This window comes from Halichoerus grypus, chromosome 5, assembly GCF_964656455.1.
Source record: "Halichoerus grypus chromosome 5, mHalGry1.hap1.1, whole genome shotgun sequence".
Taxonomy (NCBI): Eukaryota; Metazoa; Chordata; class Mammalia; order Carnivora; family Phocidae; genus Halichoerus; species Halichoerus grypus.
The window spans coordinates 97,069,829-97,092,418 of NC_135716.1; the positions used below are offsets into that span (position 1 = coordinate 97,069,829).

General features: G+C 57.6%; 1 protein-coding gene across 3 annotated transcripts; it reads right to left on the reverse strand.

The window, feature by feature from the left end:
- Window positions 1-1,138: 1,138 nt before the first annotated feature.
- CSF1 (colony stimulating factor 1) lies at window positions 1,139-20,519 on the reverse strand. 3 transcript variants are annotated; one of them, XM_036076435.2, is made up of 9 exons: window positions 20,208-20,516; window positions 16,865-16,987; window positions 15,587-15,649; window positions 13,804-13,974; window positions 10,179-10,326; window positions 8,006-9,024; window positions 7,370-7,422; window positions 6,962-7,020; window positions 1,139-3,288 (listed from the first exon to the last, which is right to left on the reverse strand). In XM_036076435.2, the coding sequence occupies exons 1-8, from the start codon at window positions 20,244-20,246 to the stop codon at window positions 6,975-6,977; spliced, it is 1,662 nt and encodes a 553-aa protein (XP_035932328.1). In that variant the 5' UTR covers window positions 20,247-20,516; the 3' UTR covers window positions 1,139-3,288; window positions 6,962-6,974. The 3 variants fall into 3 exon arrangements, with proteins under 3 accessions (XP_035932328.1, XP_035932329.1, XP_077928757.1); XM_036076436.2 differs by having other exon boundaries at window positions 8,006-8,136; window positions 20,208-20,513; XM_078072631.1 differs by lacking the exon at window positions 15,587-15,649 and having other exon boundaries at window positions 20,208-20,519.
- Window positions 20,520-22,590: the final 2,071 nt, after the last annotated feature.

A 22,590-nucleotide genomic window follows, 5' to 3' on the forward strand; every position in this document is an offset into this window, starting at 1 on the left:
GGGTTTAAGGGTACAAAGAGGGATGACAGAGGTACCTGGGACTTAATCCCTGGCCAAGTTTGTTTAGGGCCAGTCCTGGCCCTATAACCTTGGTCCCCTAAGTGCAAGGACCCAAACTTTTTAGTCAGCATGGTCCAATAAGATTTCTGCGATGGTGCGAATGTTCTGTTTCTGTGCCCTCCAACATGGTAGCCACATGTGTGGCTAGTGAGCCTTTGAAATGTTGCTAGCGTGACTGAAGAACTGGATGTTTACTTTTATTTCGTTTTAATTCATTTAGACTTAAATAGTCACCACGTCAGACAACACATCTCTACTGCTTCTCGCCCTAGATCACATTTGAATCACTTAAGGTGTCTTTTAAAATTTCTAATGCCTGGTGCCTGAGCCTTCCCCCTGAGATTCTCATTTTGTTGATCTAAGGTGGGGCTTGGGTATCCGTATTTTTTCAAACAACTTAAGTGATTCTCAGGTAAGCCAGGGTTGAGAACCACTGATCTGAAACTTTGTCCACCACACTCTCATGGGTGGGGAAGCCCTTGTTTCACTGGGCTACTTAGGGCAGGTATTTGGGCTGTGCTGGGCCTTCAGTCTCCCTGGCCTTCCCGAACACCCATCTGCCCCTCCAGGCCACAATGCCAAGTGGGAGGATCAGGGCTGAAGACCTGCTGACTCTCCCCCTGTCAGCCTCACCCAGTCCCCAGCAGAGGCAGCACTGATCCACCTGAGCCCTGCTCCCACGCAGCCACCTGCCCCCAGACAGCAGGGGACAGCAGGGGACCGCTGGGGACCACAGGGGTCCGTGTCAAGGAGCCTGGTCCTTGCCAGCCTGGGGCCCTTGGACAGAGCCCAACCAGCCATTTTCCCAGGCTGGGCGAGGCTGGGCTGGAGCAGGGGCCACTGGCCAGGCCTGAGGTTTGGCTGGCTTCTGTCTACTTCCCCATTAAACAGATATGCCAATGAATGTGTTTGGGACAGCAATGATGCAGGTTTTGGTAACCAGCCTGGAGAGAACCTTCCTTCCCCATGTGTCCTGGAAAAAGCTTTCTGAGCTGGGGCTCCCCCAGCAGCTGCTGCCCGCCCACCCCCATTTTTGCCCCCCACACCCCAAAAGCACTTTTCCCATGACTCACACGTGGCAGCTTGTGCACTTCTTTTATTATTAAATATATAAGCAGCTTCCTATTTTTTAAATAGATATTTAAATGACTTTATATAAAATAATTCACCACTTCCAAGTATAAAAACAAAATCTCACAGTGTGTGAGCCAACGTTCCCTCTCAGCTCCCTCAACGAAGGGATTGCTGTGCAGGTAGCCAGGGGAGCCTCCCAGAGGTCTGCGGGCGCTCCCACACCTGTGTCACCAAGCGCCCACAAAGAGCTTCTGCAATGGGTTGGATTTGCTTTCTTGACTTTTAAAATACTGTATGTTTGGGGTGGGGGAGGAATGCCTTCTTTCTGTGGGGTATTTTTTCCCCCTTTCACTTTTAAATACATATTTTCTAGCATCAAATATAGAGTCTGTGACTAGAAGGAGCCCCACAGGACAAGTTCCCCGCTGCCTTTCCTTCAGCTGAGAGCAGCAGGGCAGGGGCGGGGGGGGGGGCGGGAGACCCCCACTTTTGAGGGCAGGAAGAAAAGTTCATGGCCCAGCCCAGCGGCCAGGAAGGGGGGAATCTCTCGGTGGGGGGCCCAGGGCAGCAGGAGAGGAGGGTCATGGCAGCACAAAAGGACCAAGGCGGGGCGATCAACGGCCTGAAGCCTACTGTCAGCTCTCAGAGCAGTGGCAACGGGCTGGCCCAGGAAGTTGAGGCCCTCAAGGCAGACTTGCAGGCAAATGCCTGGTCCCTCTCCCACCCTGGCTGGCCTGGTCAGAGAGATAGTGGAGGGGCAAGCGCTGGGGGGATCGCTGCCTCCCCAGGCGGGGGAAGAGAAAGGGTGGGAAGAGGATGGGAGCTGGGAGGGGTGCTGTGAGGCTAGCACAGGCTTGCTGCTGTGAGGGGGCCGGGGCCTGGTATGGGGAAGGAGACCAGGCTGCGGGGTCGGGGTGCAGACGCCCTCTCCCACCCGCCGCGGCCTACCCATAATTGCGAAGACCCAGTTCCAGTGGGAGCTCGCCCTGCAGCCTCCCTCTGGGTCTGCCTCTACCCTCCCCGCCCTCCCTCCCGCTAGTCACTTCCCTCTTGGGAATGTCAAAGTGCAAGATGCAGAAACCTGCGAACAACGCGATGCAGCCTAAAGACCAGCTCCGGCTGGCGGCCCAGGTGCTTCTCCCACCCCATCCGCCCTGGGGAGTCGAAGCCTGGGTCAGCAGAAGGTCAGGGCTTAGGGGCTCCCTCAGTCGACAGGCAAGGCCAGCTCGGGCCCCCGGCGCAGGGCGCTGGCGAGAGGCTGGAGGGGCGGGACGGTGCACAGACGTTCGCTCACGGGGATGGACGTGGCGGGCTGTTCAGCAGGCAGGTTCAGTATTCACAGTGCAATGGCTTCCTTCAGGAGGGGAGCCTCTGCGCGGTCTCCCGGAGAAGCGCTGGCAGAGCTGGAGGGAAGGTGGGGCAGACGCCAGAGCTGGCTCTCCCGCTTGGCATCGGAGCCAAGCCAGACAGGTCCCGAGGGCAGGGCTGGCCTCCCCTCTCCGCCTGGCCACCAGCAGAGGGCACTTGGGCAAGCGGAGAGGGTGTAGGCCCCCTCCGGGCTGTCAGCAGGGACCTGGCAGGCCCCGGAGACCTTCTCTTCCCGGCTTCTGGGCTGCACACCTTTACGGGAAATCCAGCCGGGACGCTGGCCCGCCCTGCCGATCTCATGTTTCTCTCTCCAGACACAAGTCCCTGCTTGTCGGTGTTGGGATCCCTTGGCACCAGGCGGTCCTCTGGGCACAAGGGCTCTTCCATTCCTCAGTGCCCTTCCTGCTCTCCCACATCCTGCAGGCATCCGGGTCCCTGGCCCAGGTGTGGCTTGGAGGGGAGTGGGAGGAGGACACAGCCCCTGAGGCGCAGAGGGTCCTCAGCCGGGCTTCCCAGCCTTCCTCCAGTGGATGGGAGCCTCCAGGGCCCATGATAAATATCAGCAGCGTGGGATGGGGGTGGGGCATCCTCCAGCCCTCTCCTAGTCAGTCCAGAGTCTGAGGGTCAAGGGCAGGGGGACCCCAGCCTCGCTGCTCTGCTCTAGTCCTGGCAGGCAGGAGCCCTTGTGGTAGGCAGGTCACATTCCCAAGAGAACGGCTGGGGAGGGGTGGTGGTGGACGCTCCCATCACGTCTCCTCCTGTGGAGAGACTGTCCTGTGTGCCCAGCTGTAGGGAAGAGAAAGAAGGACCGGTCAGCTGAGTGGGAGTGGACAGAGGGGTCACTGAGGACATGGGTGGGGGAGGCATAGCGTTCCTGTGGGCTGGTGGTGGTGCTGCACAGGACTTCCTCCCGTCCTGTCCCTCGCCTTCCCAGCCACCCCAGACACCACAAGGAACCAGGCGGCTTTTCCTGGCAGCGGCCCAAGCCTCTGGCCAGACTGGCCTCACCTCCTACCTCCTCCTGGGGAACTAGGGACCACAGGGGGAGGTAAAGGGGCCTGGGAGAGGCCTAAGCAGGCCTGGGAGAGGGGGTCGGCCACTGCTCGAGTGGCGGAGTCTGACAGGGAGGGAAGGGGGCACTTGAGTGTCCTTAGACCCCTCCTCAGGTAAGAACGTCTCACTGGCCTGGGGCCAATGAGCCAAGGGTGATTCCTGCAAACTCTAGCAAAGAAGAATTTCTTATTCCCACCCCTACACCATTCATCACAGAGGGTCATCACACATGATACTCTGGACAGCAGGTCATAGGTAATGAAGAGGAAGAACCAGAGGCAGTTCCGGAACAAGGAAACTTCCATCCTGCCACCTGGCGTGCTAACCGCTAAGCAGCCCAGCCTCCTTCCCGGTGGGCCAAGGGACTTGCCTCCCTGCATCATCCATGGGAGTCAGGGCCCTGCTCTCTCCAACCCCACCCCCATCCTAGTCCTTTGCCCAGCATCCTCGGAACGCTTTGTTCCCAGAGCAGAAATCCCCTGGACTCCATCCAACAGTTTGACTTTGGATCCTGTGTGGAGCTTCCCTCCCTGACCATCCATAGGCCCTACTGGCAAAGTCCATGATGGACGAGGAGGGCAGATGGGACCACAGCTTTGGCTCCCAGCCCATTCCCATGCTCCAGAGAGGGAAGAAGGGAGAACCATAAACTGGACATGAGCCATGCTGGGTACAGCTGGGCCACAGGCCCTGCTGGGGCCAGGAGGGAAGAAGGACCAAGTGGGCGAGTTCCACCGCCCCTATGTCCTCATTCCTTGTAGTGGAGGGCTGGGGTCTGTGTTTTCTTTCTGAGAGTCCCTCCATCAGTCTCTCTGCCTTTGTGTTTTTCCTCTCTCTTGTCAGAGTGGTAGATAGTCTAGGGGCTGGCCCTGAATCTCCTGAGGCTCCTGGGGCCTGGGCTGGACCTACTGATCCAAGCAGGGTCCGGCTGTGACCCCTGCCCTGGGTTCCCTCTCTAAGTGAAATCTTGAGGGGAGGAAGAGGAAAGGTGGTCAGGACCTGAGAACAGGCAGGCAGGGAAAGCAGAGGAGGAGCGGAGAGGAGATGGGGCAGAGGGCCAAGACCAAGGGGGGAAGGTCGGCAACCAGTCAGAGGGTGGTGCAGTCCTGAGCCACGAAGGACCCAGGGACCTCGGTCCCTCCTCTGCTTTACCAGTCCTGAGGGGGTCTGGGTCACCCTCACAGCCCTGCCTGTGTCCCATCTGATCCGCTCACCCATCTTAGCCCACCCCACCAACAATGGGGAACCCAGGGTTCCAGGTGTGTTGCTTCATGCTCTTTTCTAAATAGGCTCCCCTGATTCTGAGTGCTTGTTAGGTCCCCTTTCTGTCAAGGAGTGGCCCAGACCTGTCACTGTACACGTGGGAAGGTCCTAAGGCGCTCACTTGCTTTTGGCACGGGGTGTGACTGGAAGCTCGAATGGGTTACCCCAGCTAGTCGGCCAGCCAGCCAGTCAGCAAGTCAGGCCATTAGATAACTAGCTAGTCAGTTAGCCAGTCAGCTCACCACCAATCAAACAGCCAGTTAAGCAGTTACCAGCTAGTCGGTTGGTCAGTCAGAGTCACCTAGCCAGCTGGTCAGCCAGTCAGTCAGAGTCGATTAGTTAGCTGGCTAATGGGGTCACCCAGAAAGCTGGTCGGTTAGAGACAGCCGGCCAGGCTCAAGTGGTCAGTCAACTCTTAAGCCAATCAGGCCACATTTACTGAGTTTTTGGCAAGTATGGAGAAGCCCTCTCTGTATGAGAACATGGGATAGAAAAAAAATGCCCAAAAAAGTGGAAGACACAGTCCCTGCCCTCAAGGGGCTTACAGCCTTCTTAGGGATGTGGAATGTACATATACACATAGAAGAAGGTTTGAAAATGGATAAAAACAACATCCAAATAAGTGCAAATGATATAGTATTAACCAAATACAAAAGGGCTGAGGGGTAGGAACTGAAGAGCAAGCAGGGGGTGGTGGAATCAATCTGGAAGAACCAGAGGTGGGGGGGGCTGCCTGGAATCGGGGAGCCAGGGCTGAGGAACGATAAGAGTTACATCTTTATCAACAACGTGGGTGAGAACAATAGAAGGCACTCCTCAACGTGCAGGGAACACACTTGGGAGGGCTAGGAAGACAGAATGAGGATTTAAAACAATTTCCACTGGCTCAGGGGATGGACAGAAACCAACAGGGTGGTTTTAACAAGGACACATATAAACTCCTGCACCCAGGTTAAAAAACGAAGTTGTCCACGTATGGGAGAGAAGGCCTGGCTTGACAGAGGTTTATGGGAAATGGAATTCGGGGTTTTAATAGACCACAAGCTCGACGTATGACAGTATGATGCAGCTGTTAAAAAAACAAACAAAGAAACAAAAACCCCACTAATGCAATCTGGATCTGCACAAATAGAAGAATATGGTCCAGATAAAGGAAGGTAACAGTCCCACTGTACTTTGAGCTGGTAGACAACATCTGGAGCACTGTGTCCAAGGCTGCGTGCCCCATTTTCAGAGGGACATTGACAAATGAGTGTGTCCAAAGGAGGGCGACCAGGATGGTGAGGGGTCTGAAAACCATACCATATAAGGACTGTTTGAAGGACTTGGCCACACTTAGTTTAGAGAATTCTTAAAGGGGATATGGATAACTGACTTGAGACACTGGAGGGCTCTCATGAGAAAAGGAGGGAGGATCATCGTGGAGGGGGCAGGGAAGCTCCCTGGAGGAAGGACCTCCTCACAGCGCTCCTGAGAGATGACAGGGAGCTTGCCTGGGACTGGGAGTACGGGCTCAGCAGCTGGCTGATGCCCTGTCGGGAATGCAGAAAGGGGAGACCCCTATAGAGTGGGACGCTGGCCAAAGGACCTCCAAGAGCCTTTCCAAGACTAAGGTTCTATGGATCCATGGATCTAAAACCAGGGACGTAGAAATGATCTTGGCTGGGGAGAAGGGTCAGATTGGGTGCAGACCAATAGAAAGCTGGCAAGAGGTGGGTGTTAGGGCCAGCTGCTGGAGGAGACTGGGAGCCCAGCTGAGAAAGGTTTGGGCTTGGAGTGGTTGGTGATGCAAATTCCCCAGGAGGGTGAAGACTACGCAAGATTTTGGTTGCTCTGGAATGGAAGGTGGCAGCAAGACTAGAAACCAAATACAGAAATAATAACCTGATGCATGGGTAATAGTGCCTGGCCTCAGACTGAGGTGACGGGGGGGTGGGGGGGTGGGAAACGGGGTGGGGGGAGACCTGAGGATCCCGAAAGGAGACAGTAGGCAGGATCTGGTGATGGATGGAAAAGGGAGTAGGAGGGGAGGAAGTCAAGTGTGGGCCGGCCTCCGGGGAGTTGGTAGTATCACCAAGGTCACGTGGTTAGAAAAGCGGGTAGCTCATTTGAAGGGGCGGAGAGAGATCCAAATCAGTCTTACCTTAGAAGCCCCTCTACACTGGCAGTTCCACCTGTCTGTCCTCATCCCGGGTCAGCGGGCTGCAGGCAGAGCATAGGGCTGGCGTAAGACTGCAGCAGAGGCTGAGCAGTGAGGGAACCCCTTAAGTTTGTCCCCCAACCCTCCCATGCATGTGCTCCAGCCCTCTCAGATTCAGAAGACCCAGAACTGCCTAACCCTAGGAAGAAATCAGGAAAAATCCCAGATATCTAGGAAAGAAGAAACGCCCTTTCTCCTCTCCGCCTCCCATCCTGTTCTGAGCTCCACTTCCTCAGAGCAAATGAAAGAAAATCTCCCCCAGATCTAGAAGGGAGACAGACGCCAAGACAGCCATATCCGCCCCCGCCCCCCATGCCGTCCAGAGCATCCCCACCCCCTGGAAACTCTCACCTGCCCTCTGGTTGCTCCATGGGAGAATCCACTGTCTGAGGCTCTCGATGGCTCTGGGGACAGACAGTAAAGAGCAGGTTCACTGAGGAGCTAGGGAACGGTGTGGGGACTGTGGCCTCACCCCCAGGCAGGGCTGGCCAGGGGAGTAGATGAGAGAGTTATCAAAGTCTCCCCCAGCCACCCAGACGTGGGGATGAGCCGCTGGGCCAGGAGAGCACCCTGAGGCCTCCCTGCTGGGGACGCCCCCTCTCCTCTCCCCATGCAGTCCCCATGCAGGCTGACCCCTATGGGCCCAGGCTCCGCAGAACTCCCAGTGAATGCCCTGCCCTGACATCCGACACAGCAGCACTCTCCTCGGCCAGCTCCCCTCACCTGTGGGTTCTCTTCCCACTCTCAGCCCAAGAATATTCTCTCCCGCTCCCTTCCCGTTCACCCTATAAGCCTGGGTCTCCCCCCTTTTTGAAGAAACTCTCCCTTTCAACCTCCTATCTTCTGTGTTCACTTGGGCCCCCGCCTTGGCATCGGAAGAACCCAGGCAGTGCCCAATAATCCTCCGACCTGCTTGACCCGCTCCTGCACCCAGGCTGTGCCCCTGGCCCCATGGGCTGCCCTCCTTCTCTCGGGGGCTCTCCTTACCCGCCGTCTCCGCCTGTAGAACAGGAGACCACCGACGGCCAGCAGGACCAGGATGATGCCGGGCACCAGCAGGCGGAAGGTAAACCCGGGGAGCTGAGGGTCAGGGGGTCCCTCCTGCTGCCTCTCATGGCCTGTGTCAGTCAAAGGAACGGAGTTAAAAGGGGCCGGGGCCCCAGCCGCCCCCTCACTTGCTCGTCTTCCTTCCAGCTCTGTGGGGCTCCTTCGATCCCTGGTGCTCCTTCTGCCCTCCAACTCCCCGAGGGGCAGCACATAGCCCCACGAGTGCCTTCTGGGAAGCCTTGGCTGTGCAGAGAGGGCCGAGGGACTGCTGAGGCCTCGCGGGGGCCGCGCCAGGGTCCTGGCAGAGCTCGGCTCCTGGTGGTCTCTGGGCGGGGCAGATGGACGGTCTGTCTTCTCAAGGGTGTGACTCTGGGCCTGGCCAGCGGGTCGCGCAGGGCCCACCGTGGGCAGGGCTGCGCCAGGCGTGTCGTCCGGCTGCTGGCCGCTGGCTGAGTAGGGCAGTGGAGAAGGTGCTGACAGGCGGTCACTGGGCCTGGCGGTCGTCTCGGCCTGGACTCTGCCTCCTCCCAGCTCTGCCCCTTGGGGTATGGGACCCTCACTAGCCTCTCCGGAGGCCTCTTCTAGGGTCCAGTTGGTGCCCAACGCAGAGTCAAGAACGTCCTCCATCCCAGGGACGGGGCCCCCGACAGAGGGCCGGGGCTGACGTGAATCTCCGCCGGGGCCGGCCTCCACACCCGGGGGCTCCGGAGATTCAAAGCTTGGGCAGGTGCTCCTGGGTGGTCGCTGCTTGGCACTTCCCGGGTCCAGGTCCACGGGGCGGGGGGGCTGCTCACTGGGCAAGAGGGAGCTGCCCTCTGTCCCCTCAGAGTCAGCCCAGGTCAAGCCGGCCATAGGGGCCATGGAGGGGGCAGGGGGCTGCTGAGGGGAGACAGAGGCCAGGTCACTGCTAGGGGTGGCTTTGGGGTACAGGCAGTTGCAATCAGGCTTGGTCACCACATCTGAAAGAACCACAGAGAGAGGGAGAGAGAAAGACGGGGAGGAGATAGAGTCACCAGCCTCCGGCACAGCTTTCCCGGGGGAGGGAGGGGTGGAGAAAGGGATATGGGTCCGGGGGTCCCTCACCCCCTAATTCAGCGCTGGGGCTGAGGAGAGGACAGGATCGGAGCCAGGCAGAGAGCAAAGAGTGGGGTTTAGAGGCACAGGCCGGGGGCCGGGGGCAGGGAAGACCAGGGGACAGCCTTTCCTGGAGTTCCAGCTGGCAAGGTGCCAAGCCGGGGTTGAGCAGCAGCTAGCCAGGAGGTGGAGCGGTGGCCTCCCGGACTAACACAAGTCACCCTCAAGTCCCATAGACAGCAGCGAGGTGGTTTCATGCATAGCCAGGGGCCACACAGCCACAACCACGGGCAGGGACAAGCTGGGGCTGGAACGTGGCCAAGACTTGAGGCCTTGGGACTGAAGCAACGAGACTGGACTGGGCCATTGGCAGGTCGCAGGGCCTCAGCCCCTGCCTCGGGGAGCAAGGTTGAATGTAGGAGGGCACACGTGGCATGGGACGCGGAGACGAGGACACGCAGGGCACGCATGTGTGCGGCTGGGCCTGCACGGGAAGCTTTTGAATGATGCTCAGACTTCAAATCCAGCCTTTTCCCTTGAGGGGACACTTAAGGCATCCTGGGGACTTCTGGAGCCAGGGTATCCTGGTGGTTCACAGCAGGGCTCCTGGCGCAAGGGCCCTGGCTCCCAGATGGAGCCTCGCTCTCTCCATGGAAGCCCCTGAACGTTCAGCCAGCCTGCAGAGCCGGTGGGGAAAGCCTCCATGCCTACAGGGCTCCCCGAGAGGGGCCCCTTTCCCCTTCCCTAATCTCACAGCCACCAGCAGGAGCCTTCTTGATGCCTCCACATGCAGACATATTTGGTGTGCATGCACACACATGTCAGAAAAGACATGTGCCCAGGACCACCCAGAGGTACATGAAGCCACATATGTACACGAGAAAAGCACATCTGCACACACAGGAGCACGAGTAGCAGCCAGGCTGCCTCCCCAGGGTCCCTCCGGCCTCCCTCTGGCCCCACGTCTCACCTCCCAATCCCTGCTCTCTTCCCTACACCCTCCCCTTGTCCTGCACTCGCTGGCCCTTTCGGTGCTTACCTTGGCTGGAGCACTTAGCAAAGCTGTTGTTGCAGTTCTTGCTGAAAACGTTCCAGTCCTTTTTCAGGAGATTCTTTGTTTCATTAAAGACATTCTTGATCTTTTCCAGCAACTGCAGGGGTGTCTCATAGAAAGTTCGGACACAGGCCTGGAAAGAGAGCAGGGGGGCCCCCCTCGGTGAGGAGGAGCATTGGTCCATGTCTCTAGCTTGTTTGCCAAACTCCCTTGGCCTTTCTCACATCCGTCTTCTTTTTCTCTTTCATTTTCTCCCTCCCCTCTCCCCTGGTCTGTGGTGGAATCAGTCCTGAGATCTTGAGATACGCCATTTATTTGCAGATCTATTTAACACATATCTGTGTGCCAGGCAATTACCTGGGAATCACGGAACGAACACCAGAGACATGGTCGCTGGCCGAGCTGGACACTGAGTCCGGCAAGGCATTGGCCTTAAACACGCTGTTACGAGCGCAGTGAGTCACATGGAGAAGTGCGGAATGATCTGAGAACGTATAACAACGGGGAACTAAATGAGGGCTCATGGGGAATTTCCCCATGGAACCAATGGAAAGATGAGCAAGAGTCAACCAGGAAAGGAGGTGGGGTTGGAGAGAGCTGTCTGGGTGGTGGGAACAGACTGTGCAAAGGTTCTGAGGCAGGAAAGAGCCTGAAATGTCAAAAGACTGAAAGACAGCTAGAGAGGCGACAGTAGTGCCATCTAGGAAGAAGGTGACAAGAGAGGCAACTGAGAGAGGTCAGCAAGGGCCAGGTCCTGCAGGCCCTTGTAGGCCATGTCGAAAACTGTTAACTTGATCCACAGAGCAAAGACAAAACATCTGAGGGGTTGTTAGGGAGGTGGGTGGTGGCACGATAAGACTCAAGTCTTAGAAGGATCATCCTGCGGTGGTGGGGAGCAGGCCACGGGGCCTTGGGTCCTTCTCTGGCATTGGTAGGCCTTGGAAGGAGAGCTGAAGCTACCCCCAGGCCTGCCTGTTGAGCTGTTCTTTTCTCTTCTGCTCGTAGGACCCAGGCTCCCCACACTCACTGGAGCTCTGAGAAGCTTCACACACTCCTGGTGGCCTACTTGCTGATGACTTCCAAATACCGAGCTTTTCCTGACACTGGGCTGCATAGGGAAGGACTGTAAGCTTTACTAGGCTGTGAGGTCCTCGAACCCATCTCTGAATGCCCACTGCCTGTGCAGAGTAGGCCCTGGAGAAATGTTGACCCGATGGATGAATGAACGAACGTAGGCGTGAGAAGACCTGCGCTCAGCTGCACCACTCACCAGCTAGGTGACACTGGCCAAGTGGACCACCCACTTTGGGTTCCTTTCCTCTTCTGTAAAGTCAGAACCACCATCCCTTCCAGCCTCCCCACCAGGGCTGTTGTCAGAAAGAGGGACGCTGGCGCTCTCTTGCCTTTCTTCATAAACCTCCGTCTCCTTCGTGCCTCACCTCATACTTCAAAGAGAAGACCGCAACCAGCAGACAGAAGGTCCCACTGCCCACCTCTGACACAGAGGCGGCGCCTTCTCTCCTCAGGGGCTCTGAACCCCTCAGCAGACCGGCTCCTCTAGCCTCGAGGCTCCCTCCCTCCTCGAGTCCACCCTGCTGCTTCCACGCTGGAGCTAGGCTGGTGAAAATGCAGATTCCCAGGCCCACCCACAGACCCAGCGAATCAGACTTTCTCGGGGTGTATCCTGGGAATCTGGAATTTAAACAAGCTCCCCAAGGGATACGTGTGAACCTGAACAGTGGAACACCTCAGCTTTAATACCCCTCGGTAAAAATGGTTCCTCCCGCAATCCCACACTCCCTCTGGCGACCTTTCCCTTTTTCTGGGCCCTTGTGGAGCCGAGCTCCACTTCTCCGTTCACCCCCATCAGCACGCACCTCGGGCAGCAGCTGCGTGCTGCCAGGCCCATCGGACACTCTTCCACCCTCGTCTTGCTTACGTTTTGGGGGAGGGGGTGAGACAGTTAACAAAACATATGAGTAAAATATGGGCGAATGTAGGGTGGCAATGACCAGGCAAGGGAAGACCTCAACCCCGGTTGATAAAGGTGACTACTCTTTCCATCTTGAGACACTCTTCTCCATGGGCCCAGCGAAATCAGTCCCCTCGTTTTCCTCCTGCCCCTCAGGCTGCTCCTTCCCAGTGTCCTCATCAGGTCCCTGTGTCTGACTGGCTTCCGAGGGCTGGGCTCCCGGGGCCCTGTCCTACCATGCCCTGCCTTCACACGGGACGTCCTTGCTGCTTCCTCTTACGTGCGCGTCTCGCCGGCCCAACTCAAGACCTGTGTGTCCAGCTGTTTGCTCTGCATTTCCGCTCGGATTTTTCACAACATGGGGTTCATGTACCCCAAACTGAGCTCCTGCTCTTCCCCCGAGCCTGCTCTGCCTGCTGATCTTGCCCATTTCAGAAGTTCGGCAGCTCATGGGATCTCCTATGTGCTCCAGACAAAAGCATCCTGGAGACCTCCCTTCCCTCGGCTGCTCACCCCCACGGCCCCACCAAATCCTGTGGGTCCTTCCTCCAAACTGGTCCTGGGAGCAGAGCCACTTGGTCCACTCGCAGCACCCTAGTCCAAGCCTCTAGTAACTCTGGCCCCAACTTGCGCCCCCTGCTGGCCTCCCAACCTCCATTCCTGCCCCCTGCAGTCCACTCTCCGCAGGGCTACCAAACCCGCCTCACAGTTAAGTCCGACTGGGTCACTCGCCTGTTCACCAGGGCGTCCCTCACACTTCAGACAACATCCCACGTCTTTAAGGCCCCCCACGGGCCCCCCTGGGTCCTGCTTCCTCCCCTCTCTCTGTCTCTTCCACGCCTTGGCCCTGGTGACCACCTTTTGGGCTCCTGAATGTGCACACAGCCCACCTCAGGGCTTTGTGTGTAGCCTTCCCTGTTCTGGAATTCTCTGACCAGCCTCACTGCTTCCTAACTCTTACTCCTCTTTGGACCTCAAATGAATATTCTCTTACTCAGGAGCCTTCTCCTTCCCTTCTTCCCTACCCCCCCTTTTTAAGTGAGAGTGCCCTTTGTCTCTCAGAGCCCCAGGGAGCCCCCCTTCACGGCTCCCTCCCTCACCTCCTTCAGGTCTTCCCTTGCCTGGTCATTGCCACCCTACATTTGCCCATATTTTACTCATATGTTTTGTTAACTGTCTCACCCCCTCCCCCAAAACGTAAGAGCCTTGCCTGTGAAGGTTTTTGTCTGGTTGGATCCCAGCTGTTTCCTGGCGCCCAGACCAGTACCTGGCTCCCAATAGGCACTCAGGAACTACTTGTTGAATGAACGAATAGCCCTCACGCTCCGTAATGCTATTTATTTGTGTCATTCTTTGTTTAATGGTGGCCAGCCTCCCCTTACCAGAAGCCCCGCAAAGGTGGGAACCATGCGCTTCTTGCTCACGATGACATCGTCAAGGCCTAGCACTGTCCCCTGCCTGGCAAGTCCTTAGCAGAGGTGCGTGGGGTGAATCCGTGAATGAGAGCGTGAGTGCACAATGACAATGACACGGGGAGGCGGGGCACGGGAACACACCTCTGTGCATATGGGCAGGCATGGGACCACCAAAGACACCCTCTGCTCTCACTCCGTGCTCCCAGCTCCAGAACACTCCTACCTTGTCCTGCTCTTCATAGTCCTTGGTGAAACAGCTCTTAAGCCTCAGAGACAGTTCCTGGAGCTTCACGATGACATTGGCGTTGGGAGTATTGTCTTTGAAGCGCATGGTGTCCTCCATTATGTCTTGCACCAGGAGAAATGCCTTCTTAAGGTAACACACGGGATCTTTCTGAAAAATGAGAACCTGGAGTTTACGGTCTGGCTGAGGTGGTCTGGGAACCCAGGCTCTGTGACAAGTGCCCTCATCCCTGGCAGATGGAGGGCTGCAGCCTGCCCTACGCCTGCCCCTGAGGGGGCTTGCCCCTGAGGGGAGGGCCGTGCCCCTCCAGTAAGAAGGGGGGGCGCTGACCTCAGCTGCTCTTTCATGCTCTCTCTCTGGGATCTGGAACTGCTGGGAATTGGGGTAGAGGGAAAGACATGGGGTTCTGATCAGAGACATCCTCAGATTTCTGGAAGATGAGGCTTTAATTAGAATGGGGGCTCATGGGTAGGGTGGGTTCTGGGGGAATGCTCTCTGTCTCTGTCTCTCTTTTAGCTTGCTTTCACAAAAAGTCCTTTACCACGCGGCTCCTTCTAATCCTCCAGGCCACAGGGGAACTAAAGACCACCCGAGGGTCCAAAGAATAACCTCAGTGTTTTGTCTCCCTGAGAGATGGCAGCTGCCTCAAGGGAGACTCTGCTTTAGCTATTCCTAGTACCCAGTCCTATCATTTCCTAGTGAAGGAAACTTGCTACGCTTGTTAAGGTGTGAGTGAGTGAGTGAAATACTGAAGCTATTCTTTGGGCCATGAGGTGGTCTCCAGTTCTAACAGACGTGTGTATGGGTCAGGTGTGTAGAAGCGCAGAGATGGAAGCAACTTCCGGGCACATCACAGTGATTTTTGTATGAGGCACAAAGATGAACAGATGTGGAATAAGGGGTGGGGTGGGGGCAGTTGAAAAGGCATCACAGGCACAGGAAGAGCTTGTGCAAAGGCTGGGAGGCCGGAAGGGGCAGACAACCGGGTGGGAGGGTGGTGGTGGTGGGCAGGACTGTGCCGTGTAAACCCCAAGCTGACCAACCTGGGCTTTCTCCTGCAGTGAGGGGGGCCCTGACAGGTTTGGGAGAGAAATGAAGGTAATAGGTTGGAGTTCCGAGAGCTCCCCCTACTGGCGGGATGATGGGTGCATTAGAAGCAGAGAGGTCTCTTAAGGAGGCTCTTGAAACTGTCCAAGCAACTGATTGGGAGAGGCTGGGGCAGAACCCAGAGCTGCTGGGAGGCAGAACCAGCAGCCCTTGGTGGCTGGCTGGGCGTGGGATAGGAGGAAGAAGGAAAGGGCTGGACCGACTCCCTGGCTGCTTCTCTGTCTGTTGGATGGACTGTCATCCTTCAGCAAAGCATGTGACCCAGAAGTCATACGGGTTTGCCCTGGGCCTTAGAGCCAGCCTGCCTGGGTTCAAATCAGGCCTCCACCACTTAGTAGCTATGCTCCCTTAACCTCCCTGAGGACCATAAGCAAGATTAGCATATCACATAGCTCTACCCTCAGGATGAAATTTGAAAGTGCCTGGCGCATAGTAAGACCTTGATAGGTGCCGGGGCAGGAGAAGGGAGCAGCAGGGGACTCGAGGACCCTGCTCAGCCCTGGACCCTGGCACCCCAGGACTGAGCACCAGCGATCCTCCCACCCTCACCCTGCCCAGTTACAGGATTTCTCCTCCCTTCATGCTCCCACATATACCCACCTTGGGAAGCACATAGAGGGCCAGCACATGGGCCTTGGAAATAACCATAACTCACCAACTGCTCCTGGTCTACAAACTCAAAGGCAATCTGGCAGGAAGTCTCCATCTGACTATCAATCTGTAAGAGAGAGCAGGCCAGTGGCAGCCGGGTGTCTGCAGCTCAGCTGAGCTCACCTAAGAATGAAGACTAGAGTTTCTGGGTGGATCAGGTTTGATCCTCCTCTACCTCCCCACCAACCATACCAGGAAAGACAGAGCCAAGGGAAAGACTTGTGCCTCCCACATGCCCAGGGTGGGCTGTAGAAGAACAAGAAGTCTCCTCCTTCCACCTCCCACTCCATGAAATCTGACAAAGAGCCGTTAGTTATAAGGAAGAACTCTCTAAGAGGATATAGGGCATAATCTTCCATGACAAGTAGTGAGCTCCCTATCGTGGCAGGAATTCAAGCATAAGCTAGACAAGCTCTGGGGATTCAGGATCTATAGGGGCTGGGGCTAGATGTCCTTAAAGCCCTCCCTGGCCCCCAGAGCATTTTAAGCCTCGGAGAATGCTGTGGCTCTTGGTCTAGCTGGGACAGCTGCAGCAGCTACATGCAAGAGTAGAGGTAAGAGAGGCAGCAGGCCCAGCCTACAGGCCCTAAGCTCAGGGCCCTGGAGCCGGCCTTAGCCAGTGGTGCTCCACCCTGCCTGGCTGGCCAGAGGGATGGTAAATTCTCTTCTGAGCAGGACCGCGGCCACGATGGTAACCTGATTCTGCCTGGCAGAACCACATTTGGAATTGTTGACCTCTCTGGCAGCCCAATTAGAATAAGGCACGGGTTCCTTCATGGCGGCCTTGGTGAGCAGTCCTTCCCAGCCCCAGGGCTCAGGCAAGAGCCAGGAAAGGGAGGGTGGAGGGCTGGGAGTGAGGCAGGAGCCTCCCATCCAGATCTGGCGGTGGCCCTGGTGCCCCAGGAGTTAGAGGCAACATCTGGACACAGCAGGCAGGCTGGGCTGGCTCCCTGGAGGCAGCATCTCACTGAGGGAGAGCAGGCCTCACCAGCCTCCTCCGAGTCCACGGTTGACCTTCCAAGCAACCATTAACCCAGGCAACCTGCTGGAAGCCCTCCCTGTCCACTGGCTGCGGCGGAGTCCCAGAGGGCTTCGGGGTCGGGTGTGGGTCAGAGGTCCTGAGCCCGAGAAGGTCAAGGAGGAGAGCATCAGTGGAGCCATGAATCATGGCCTGCACAGCCGTATTTCTCTGCCCGCAGCCCTTGCCTTTGACCCTGTTCCCTGGCTCCTGCCTCAGTTTCCCCAGTGGGGAGAAGGTAGATAGGCACGGCCGCACACTCACCAGCTGCTGGAGGAACTGCAGGTGTCCGTTCCCGATCATGTGGCTACAGTGTTCTGACACTTCCCCGGTAATACTCCCGCTCGCCAGGAGCCAGACCAGCAGTAGCAGGGGCTGCAGCCATGTCTGTGACAGAGAGGGCGTCATTACTGCCAGCTCTCCGTCTCCCTAGGAAGCCCCACGCCCTGCCAGGAGGGGAGAAACAACAACCTCATACCTACAGTGCTCCAGGCCCTGCCCCTTGCCATGGGATGCAGCGTTCCCCAAATCCAGCTTTCTCAGGATTTCCTAACTGGCATGCACAGTCTTCCTCTCCCTTGATAACTACCCACATGTCATCTCCTCCAAGAAGCCTTCCCAGATTAACGAGGCCAAGCCCGACTACGCTCTGAACTTTTCATGAGGACCTGGGAAGTGTTCCTACCAGTCTCAATTTCACTTACACAGGAAACTCCTTGAATGCAGGACTTGCATCTGCTCATTGTTGTGTCCCTACAACATCAAACACGAGCCAGACATCTTGTGCGCTGCCCGCTCCTCTCAAGTTCATGTTCATGCACCCACTTCCAGACTCCAAGCCAGAGATATTTTCCCTGGGCCCAGCCCTTCCTCCCACCTGATTCCACACAGGTCTGGCTCTGCTACTGGAAAAACCAAGCCCCCAAACTCAGTTTCACTGGGAACTTATCCCATGCTGGAGATCTTTTGGAGCTCTGGGTGTGTGTGTCAAAAGGAGCCCAATGGCTTAATCAGAGGCGGGAGTGTCAGCTCTAGGCCATCCCAGCCTATCGGAGCCCCATCAGGCTCTGCATCCAGCCAGCCAGGTCTTATCATGACCGGGAAGTTTTCTGAGATCTCTCCCTCCTTCAGCTCCCACCTGGCCTGGGAGCTGTTCATCCTCAGAGCGATGGGACTGGCCCCTGACACCCCACCATTCCCCTTCTTTCCTCTCCCCCTCCTCTTCACCGAGGTCCCCTCAACCCTCTCCCTGGCCCAGGTCTCCCCTTCTCCAGCCAGGGGCAGAGGGACTCTTGAGCCTTCTTTCCTCCAGCTCAAGGTTGCCTCCTGGCAGCTGATGTCCCCAGATTCAGGGAATGCTGTCAGGGTGGGGTGAGAGCTGGCCCTTTCCTGGGCTCTGGGCTCTGCCTCAGTAATCCAGATGATGAGACAAATACTGCAAATAAACAGCACATTGGAAAAACAAGGAGGCTATGAAACAGCCTACAGCCTACGACAACATGCTGATTTACATATAACTACAAGCCCCAATGTCCGTTAGCTCCTACCAGGGAGGAGAGTCCCTGGCTGTACTACCAGGGAGGGCACAAGGAGAAGAGGCCTCGGTGAGGCCTTGATAAATGGGGAGAAGTTGATGGCAGAGAGAGGGAAGGGGAGGCCTGGAGGGAGGAGGCACGGGGTGGCCCAATGCCATTCAGTGAGGAGATCTGGTGAGGGTCCTGGCCTGATCCGGGGGAGGGAGAGTGGAAAAGAGGGAGGACACTCATGGGGGGACTTCGGACTCTGCTGGGCAGTTGAAGAGGTAGCCCTGGGTAGGAACGGCTGCCCAGGTCCTCCCGAACCTTCAGTTTCAGGACCCATTGGAAACGGGGCCAGGCAGAAGGTGTGTCTCTGTCCCAGGCCGGCTGCCCCTGAGGCTCTGAGCCCCCAGTTTTGGACAGTATGGAGGAAAGAGCCCTGCAAAAAGGGATACTCAAGAAGACAACCTTGCCCCAGGCTCTTCAGGATATTGATGTCTGAGGACAGCTTCACCCCAAGGGCTGCCTGGCTTTCAGAGCTATTTCAGGCACTGGTGTGGAGAAAGTGTGGCCACCACGTGGGAAGCTGACTTTGAAGGTGGATCCCCACCCCTGCCCCTGGGGTCCCAGTTTTGCCTCAGAGAAGGAACTGGGTGGGCACCCAAGGGTTAACACTCTGGTTCAGCTCGCATGTGGCTGGGCTGGCTCTTCTTCCCCTCCATTCTTCCTCCCACCCGCCCGGCCTCAGCCTCTGGGACAGCCACGAAGGCCCCTCTGCGGCAGGCCCACAGACATCCCTCAGTCCCACCGTCCAGCCTCACCTGTCCCTTCCTCCTCATCAACAAGGGCCCTGGAGCGGCCTCGGCGGGACCAGTGGGACCCGACCTCCCGCTGCTCCTGTCTAAACCAGCCCCCTGCTCTCTCCACCTTTGCTTTCTTCATGGTATCCCTCCAACCCTTATCTTTGTCTTGTTGCCTATCAGCTCACCCTCCACCATTTCCCCTCCCAGCCCCGCCTCCTCTCTCTCAGTTGGGCTCTCCCCCCCCCCCCCCCCCGTGGATCCATCTGCTCTTCCCCTTCCTTCTCAACCCCACCTGCAATCCCCTTCATGCCCCTCCAAATATCTGTCTGCTTCTCTCCCAGCCAGGTTTCTCCTCCCATTCTCCTCTAGGGCTCCTCGGAAGTAAACCTACTGGGAGACCACCCTACTATTCATTGACAGGGCCGCCCTGCGCTTTCTAGGAGCTGCCCCAGCTAGTGCTGGCTGTTGGGTCCAGACCCCCCCCCCCCCATGCAGGCCTGAGCAGCCCCTGGCGCACCTAGGGTTCTGCACCACCAAACCCTCCTTCCACCTTCCTCTGCCGCTGCTAAGCCCAGGATCTCCCCAGCTGACTGAACCAGATTTTGCAATAAAAAGATTCAGAACTAGTCCCAGGCAGCTCTGGAGTCCCGTCCCCTGCAAAACAGCCTCGATCCAGCCACCCAAGCCCCCAGTAGCTCAGGCCGGCCGCTGGAACAAGTAGAGGCTTGCCTGACTCCTTCCTTCTGCCAGCAGGTTCCTGGGCACAGGCCCTGGCATTCTGTAAGCTGGATGACCCCTGAACTTCCCCCACCCAGAAGCGTCCACTCCCCAGCAGGGCCTGGAAGCACGTGTGTGGCCCACGGGGAAGGCGCCACACTCAGCGCACAGCCACTGCGCCTGGCTCTTGGCGGAGTCGGGGCAGAGGAGAGAGGCAGGGGCTCACACGGAACTGGTACAGAGCCTCTGCCCGGGGCTGCGAACCCCTCTCTCCCGCCAGCGGGCGGCTCAGTGTGCGCCTCCGCGCAATGGGGGTGAGCAGCCTCCCCTTTCCAGGAAAGTACCGCAGCCCCGGGAGCAGCTGCAGGGCGCCACCGGGCTCAGCCGGGGCGCGCCCGGGACCTCGGGCAGCCGGCGTGCAAAGATGGGAAGGACACCGGAGCCCGCGGTCTCCGCGGGGGAGCGTCGCCGGCCGGCGCGCCCGGGCAGTCGGTTCCGAGGAGCCGCGCCGCGGCGCCTGCTCCCGCCGCAGCCCTGCCGGCCCCCCGCCGCCCCGCGGCCGCCGCTTACCGTGGGAGGGCAGCGCCCGGCGGCGCCCCGCGAGGTCATACGGGCAGCTGGGTCCCGGCCGGGCGCGTCGGCCGCCCTCGCTCGCTCGCTCGCTGGCCGCCGCAGAGCCCGCGCCCCGGCCGAGGGCCGCGCTGCCGTCCCGGGGGTGCGGAGAGCGGGCGGCGGCGCCGAGAGCACCCAGGCAACTTTCACTTTCCACCAGTCGGGCTCCACTGGCCAGCTCCTCGGCACAGCCTTTTAAGCGGACTTGTGGGGCATGTGGTTTATGGGAAATCACCTTGGACAGGCGCCAAACACACAGACGCACATACACACACACACACACACACACGCACACACACGCACCCGCGCGCGCGCACCCGCGCGCGCGCACTGCCACAGAACCCAGACACAGACACACTCCAGAGCCCCACCGATCCGCCTCCCCTCCCCCGCCCCGGGGCTGGTCTTCCCCGTAGTCCTCCCGGGCGCCCTGCTTTCTGTGCTCAGCACCGGAGCCCGCAGCGGAGTAACGCGGGCTGCACCGCCTCCCGCCCTTCCGCGTCCCGCTTCGCACCGAGCCTTTCCTTTTCTTTCCTTCCGCGCTCTCCAGGCAGATCCGGTGCTCTCGCTCGCTCTCTCTCTCTTTCTAATATTCCTTTCGAGGGACTTTCCCTCCAGGCCTGAAAATTCCCAAATCTGAGCAGGAAATGGGCTGAGAGCAGGGGCAAACAGTGGAGCCGGGGGCCTCCCCGGGCGGCGCGCGCTGCAGCACCTGGTGGCGCTGGAGTCGGCGGTTTGCGGCAGCCCCCTTCTTCCCAGGCGGCCCGCCCAGCCTCGGCTCTCTCAGTCCGGGGGCAGGGTACAGGCGGGGAGGCCAGCTACCTGGCCCGGAGCGGAGGGACTGTGTGCCGTGGCACAGAGCCAGGACGCTCTGCTCTGTGCCGGGAGACACTCTGGGCACTTGAACTGCGGGTGATGTAAATGCTGGCTGATAACCCGAGCGCTCCTGCCTGACCTCCCAAATCTAGGGTGATTGGCACCTGGGCCCTAGATTTCCATTGATGCTTTTGGAAATGCATTTCCAGAGATGCTGAATCACACTTTGTCTCTCCATGAGAGCGAATCTAAATGAAGCCTAATAGGATGAGCCTATCAATTATAATGCCAGCCTCAGGCTTTCTTTCTTTTTTGAATTCATTATGATTCAATGTTTCAGTCCCTCTAGGAGGCCACCCACCCTCACCCCCTGGGAAATACGGGATATGTGGCCTGGTCCCAAAGGGGCATCTTTTGTCGCTTGCTCCAACCCCAAGCAATAATTTTACATCCTCATGCCCTTGCTCACACTGGTCCTTCTGCTTGGAATGTTCCTCTCCCCCTTTGTCTTTATGGCAAACTCCTCATCCTTCAAGCCTGAAATAATACCACATCCTCTGCCAGCAAAGCCTTCTTTGACTCCCCAGGCAGACCAATGGTTCCTATTTCTGTATTCCCACCGGACTTGGCTCTTTCCTTCATGGTGGCCCTGATAAGTTGTTATTCATTCATTCTCCACCTTATTCCAAGAAGTATCTACGGGGGTACTGATCGTTTTATTGGGCCCCCACTCTCACTGAGGCTTCCTTCAGCCTGGTCCTTTGCTCACTTACCTCAGAACAACAGTGCCTAACACATCATAGGTACCCAGTTTACTGTGATTGAGTCAAATGAGGCCATTAGAGAACAATGCATTCATTCGACAGATATGCACTATGCGCTCCTGTGTGCTGGCCCCCGGGGGGTATGATGATGGACACGCCCACATGTCCCTGCTTTCATGGGCTTGGGAGCAGTCAGAGCTAAGGAGTGTGGGCCTGTGATGGGTCCTCAGAGCCTTGAGGAGGGAAGGTAAGAGACAGAGCCCAGTCAGAGGAAGGAGGTTAAGGATTTACTTCCCCTAGGCGTGCTTTGTCAAGTGTCCCTGTACAAAGAAAAACCCCCATACAACACAATAGTGCTTAGGACTGATAAGGGGTTAGAGGAAGTAATGTGAGGAGATGAACCTCTTGGCTTGTTGAAAGGAAGTCAAATTTTACCTGCTCCCTCCTTTACCACCCAACCCTGCCTCGGGCTCTCTGGAAGGCATCTGTCCTCCCCGGGGACACGAAGCTTGGGTCCCTGTTCTCCCTCAACTGAAATCCAGGTTTGAACCCTGACTCTGCCACTTAGACATTAATTTCCTTTTCCTGCCAAAGTGGTGAGGATTGAATGGACGGCACGCGCAAGTGTTTCCGTGGGGCCTGAAGGGAGTGAGTCCTGTTATTGTAGTTGCTCTTGTTATTATCATTGTCTGTCCACTCCCAGGGGCCGTAAGCAATGACACAGCAGTGGCACCCTGGACTTGGGAGTCCCAGTGCCAGGC

Coding starts and splice junctions, on each gene's coding strand:
- CSF1 (XM_036076435.2), bottom strand. CDS start 20,246: ATGACCTCGCGGGGCGCCGCCGGGCGCTGCCCTCCCACG. Junction 16,988..20,207: donor CCGGGCGCTGCCCTCCCACG/GTAAGCGGCGGC, acceptor TCTCTGTCACAG/ACATGGCTGCAGCCCCTGCT. Junction 13,975..15,586: donor TTGTAGACCAGGAGCAGTTG/GTGAGTTATGGT, acceptor CTCATTTTTCAG/AAAGATCCCGTGTGTTACCT.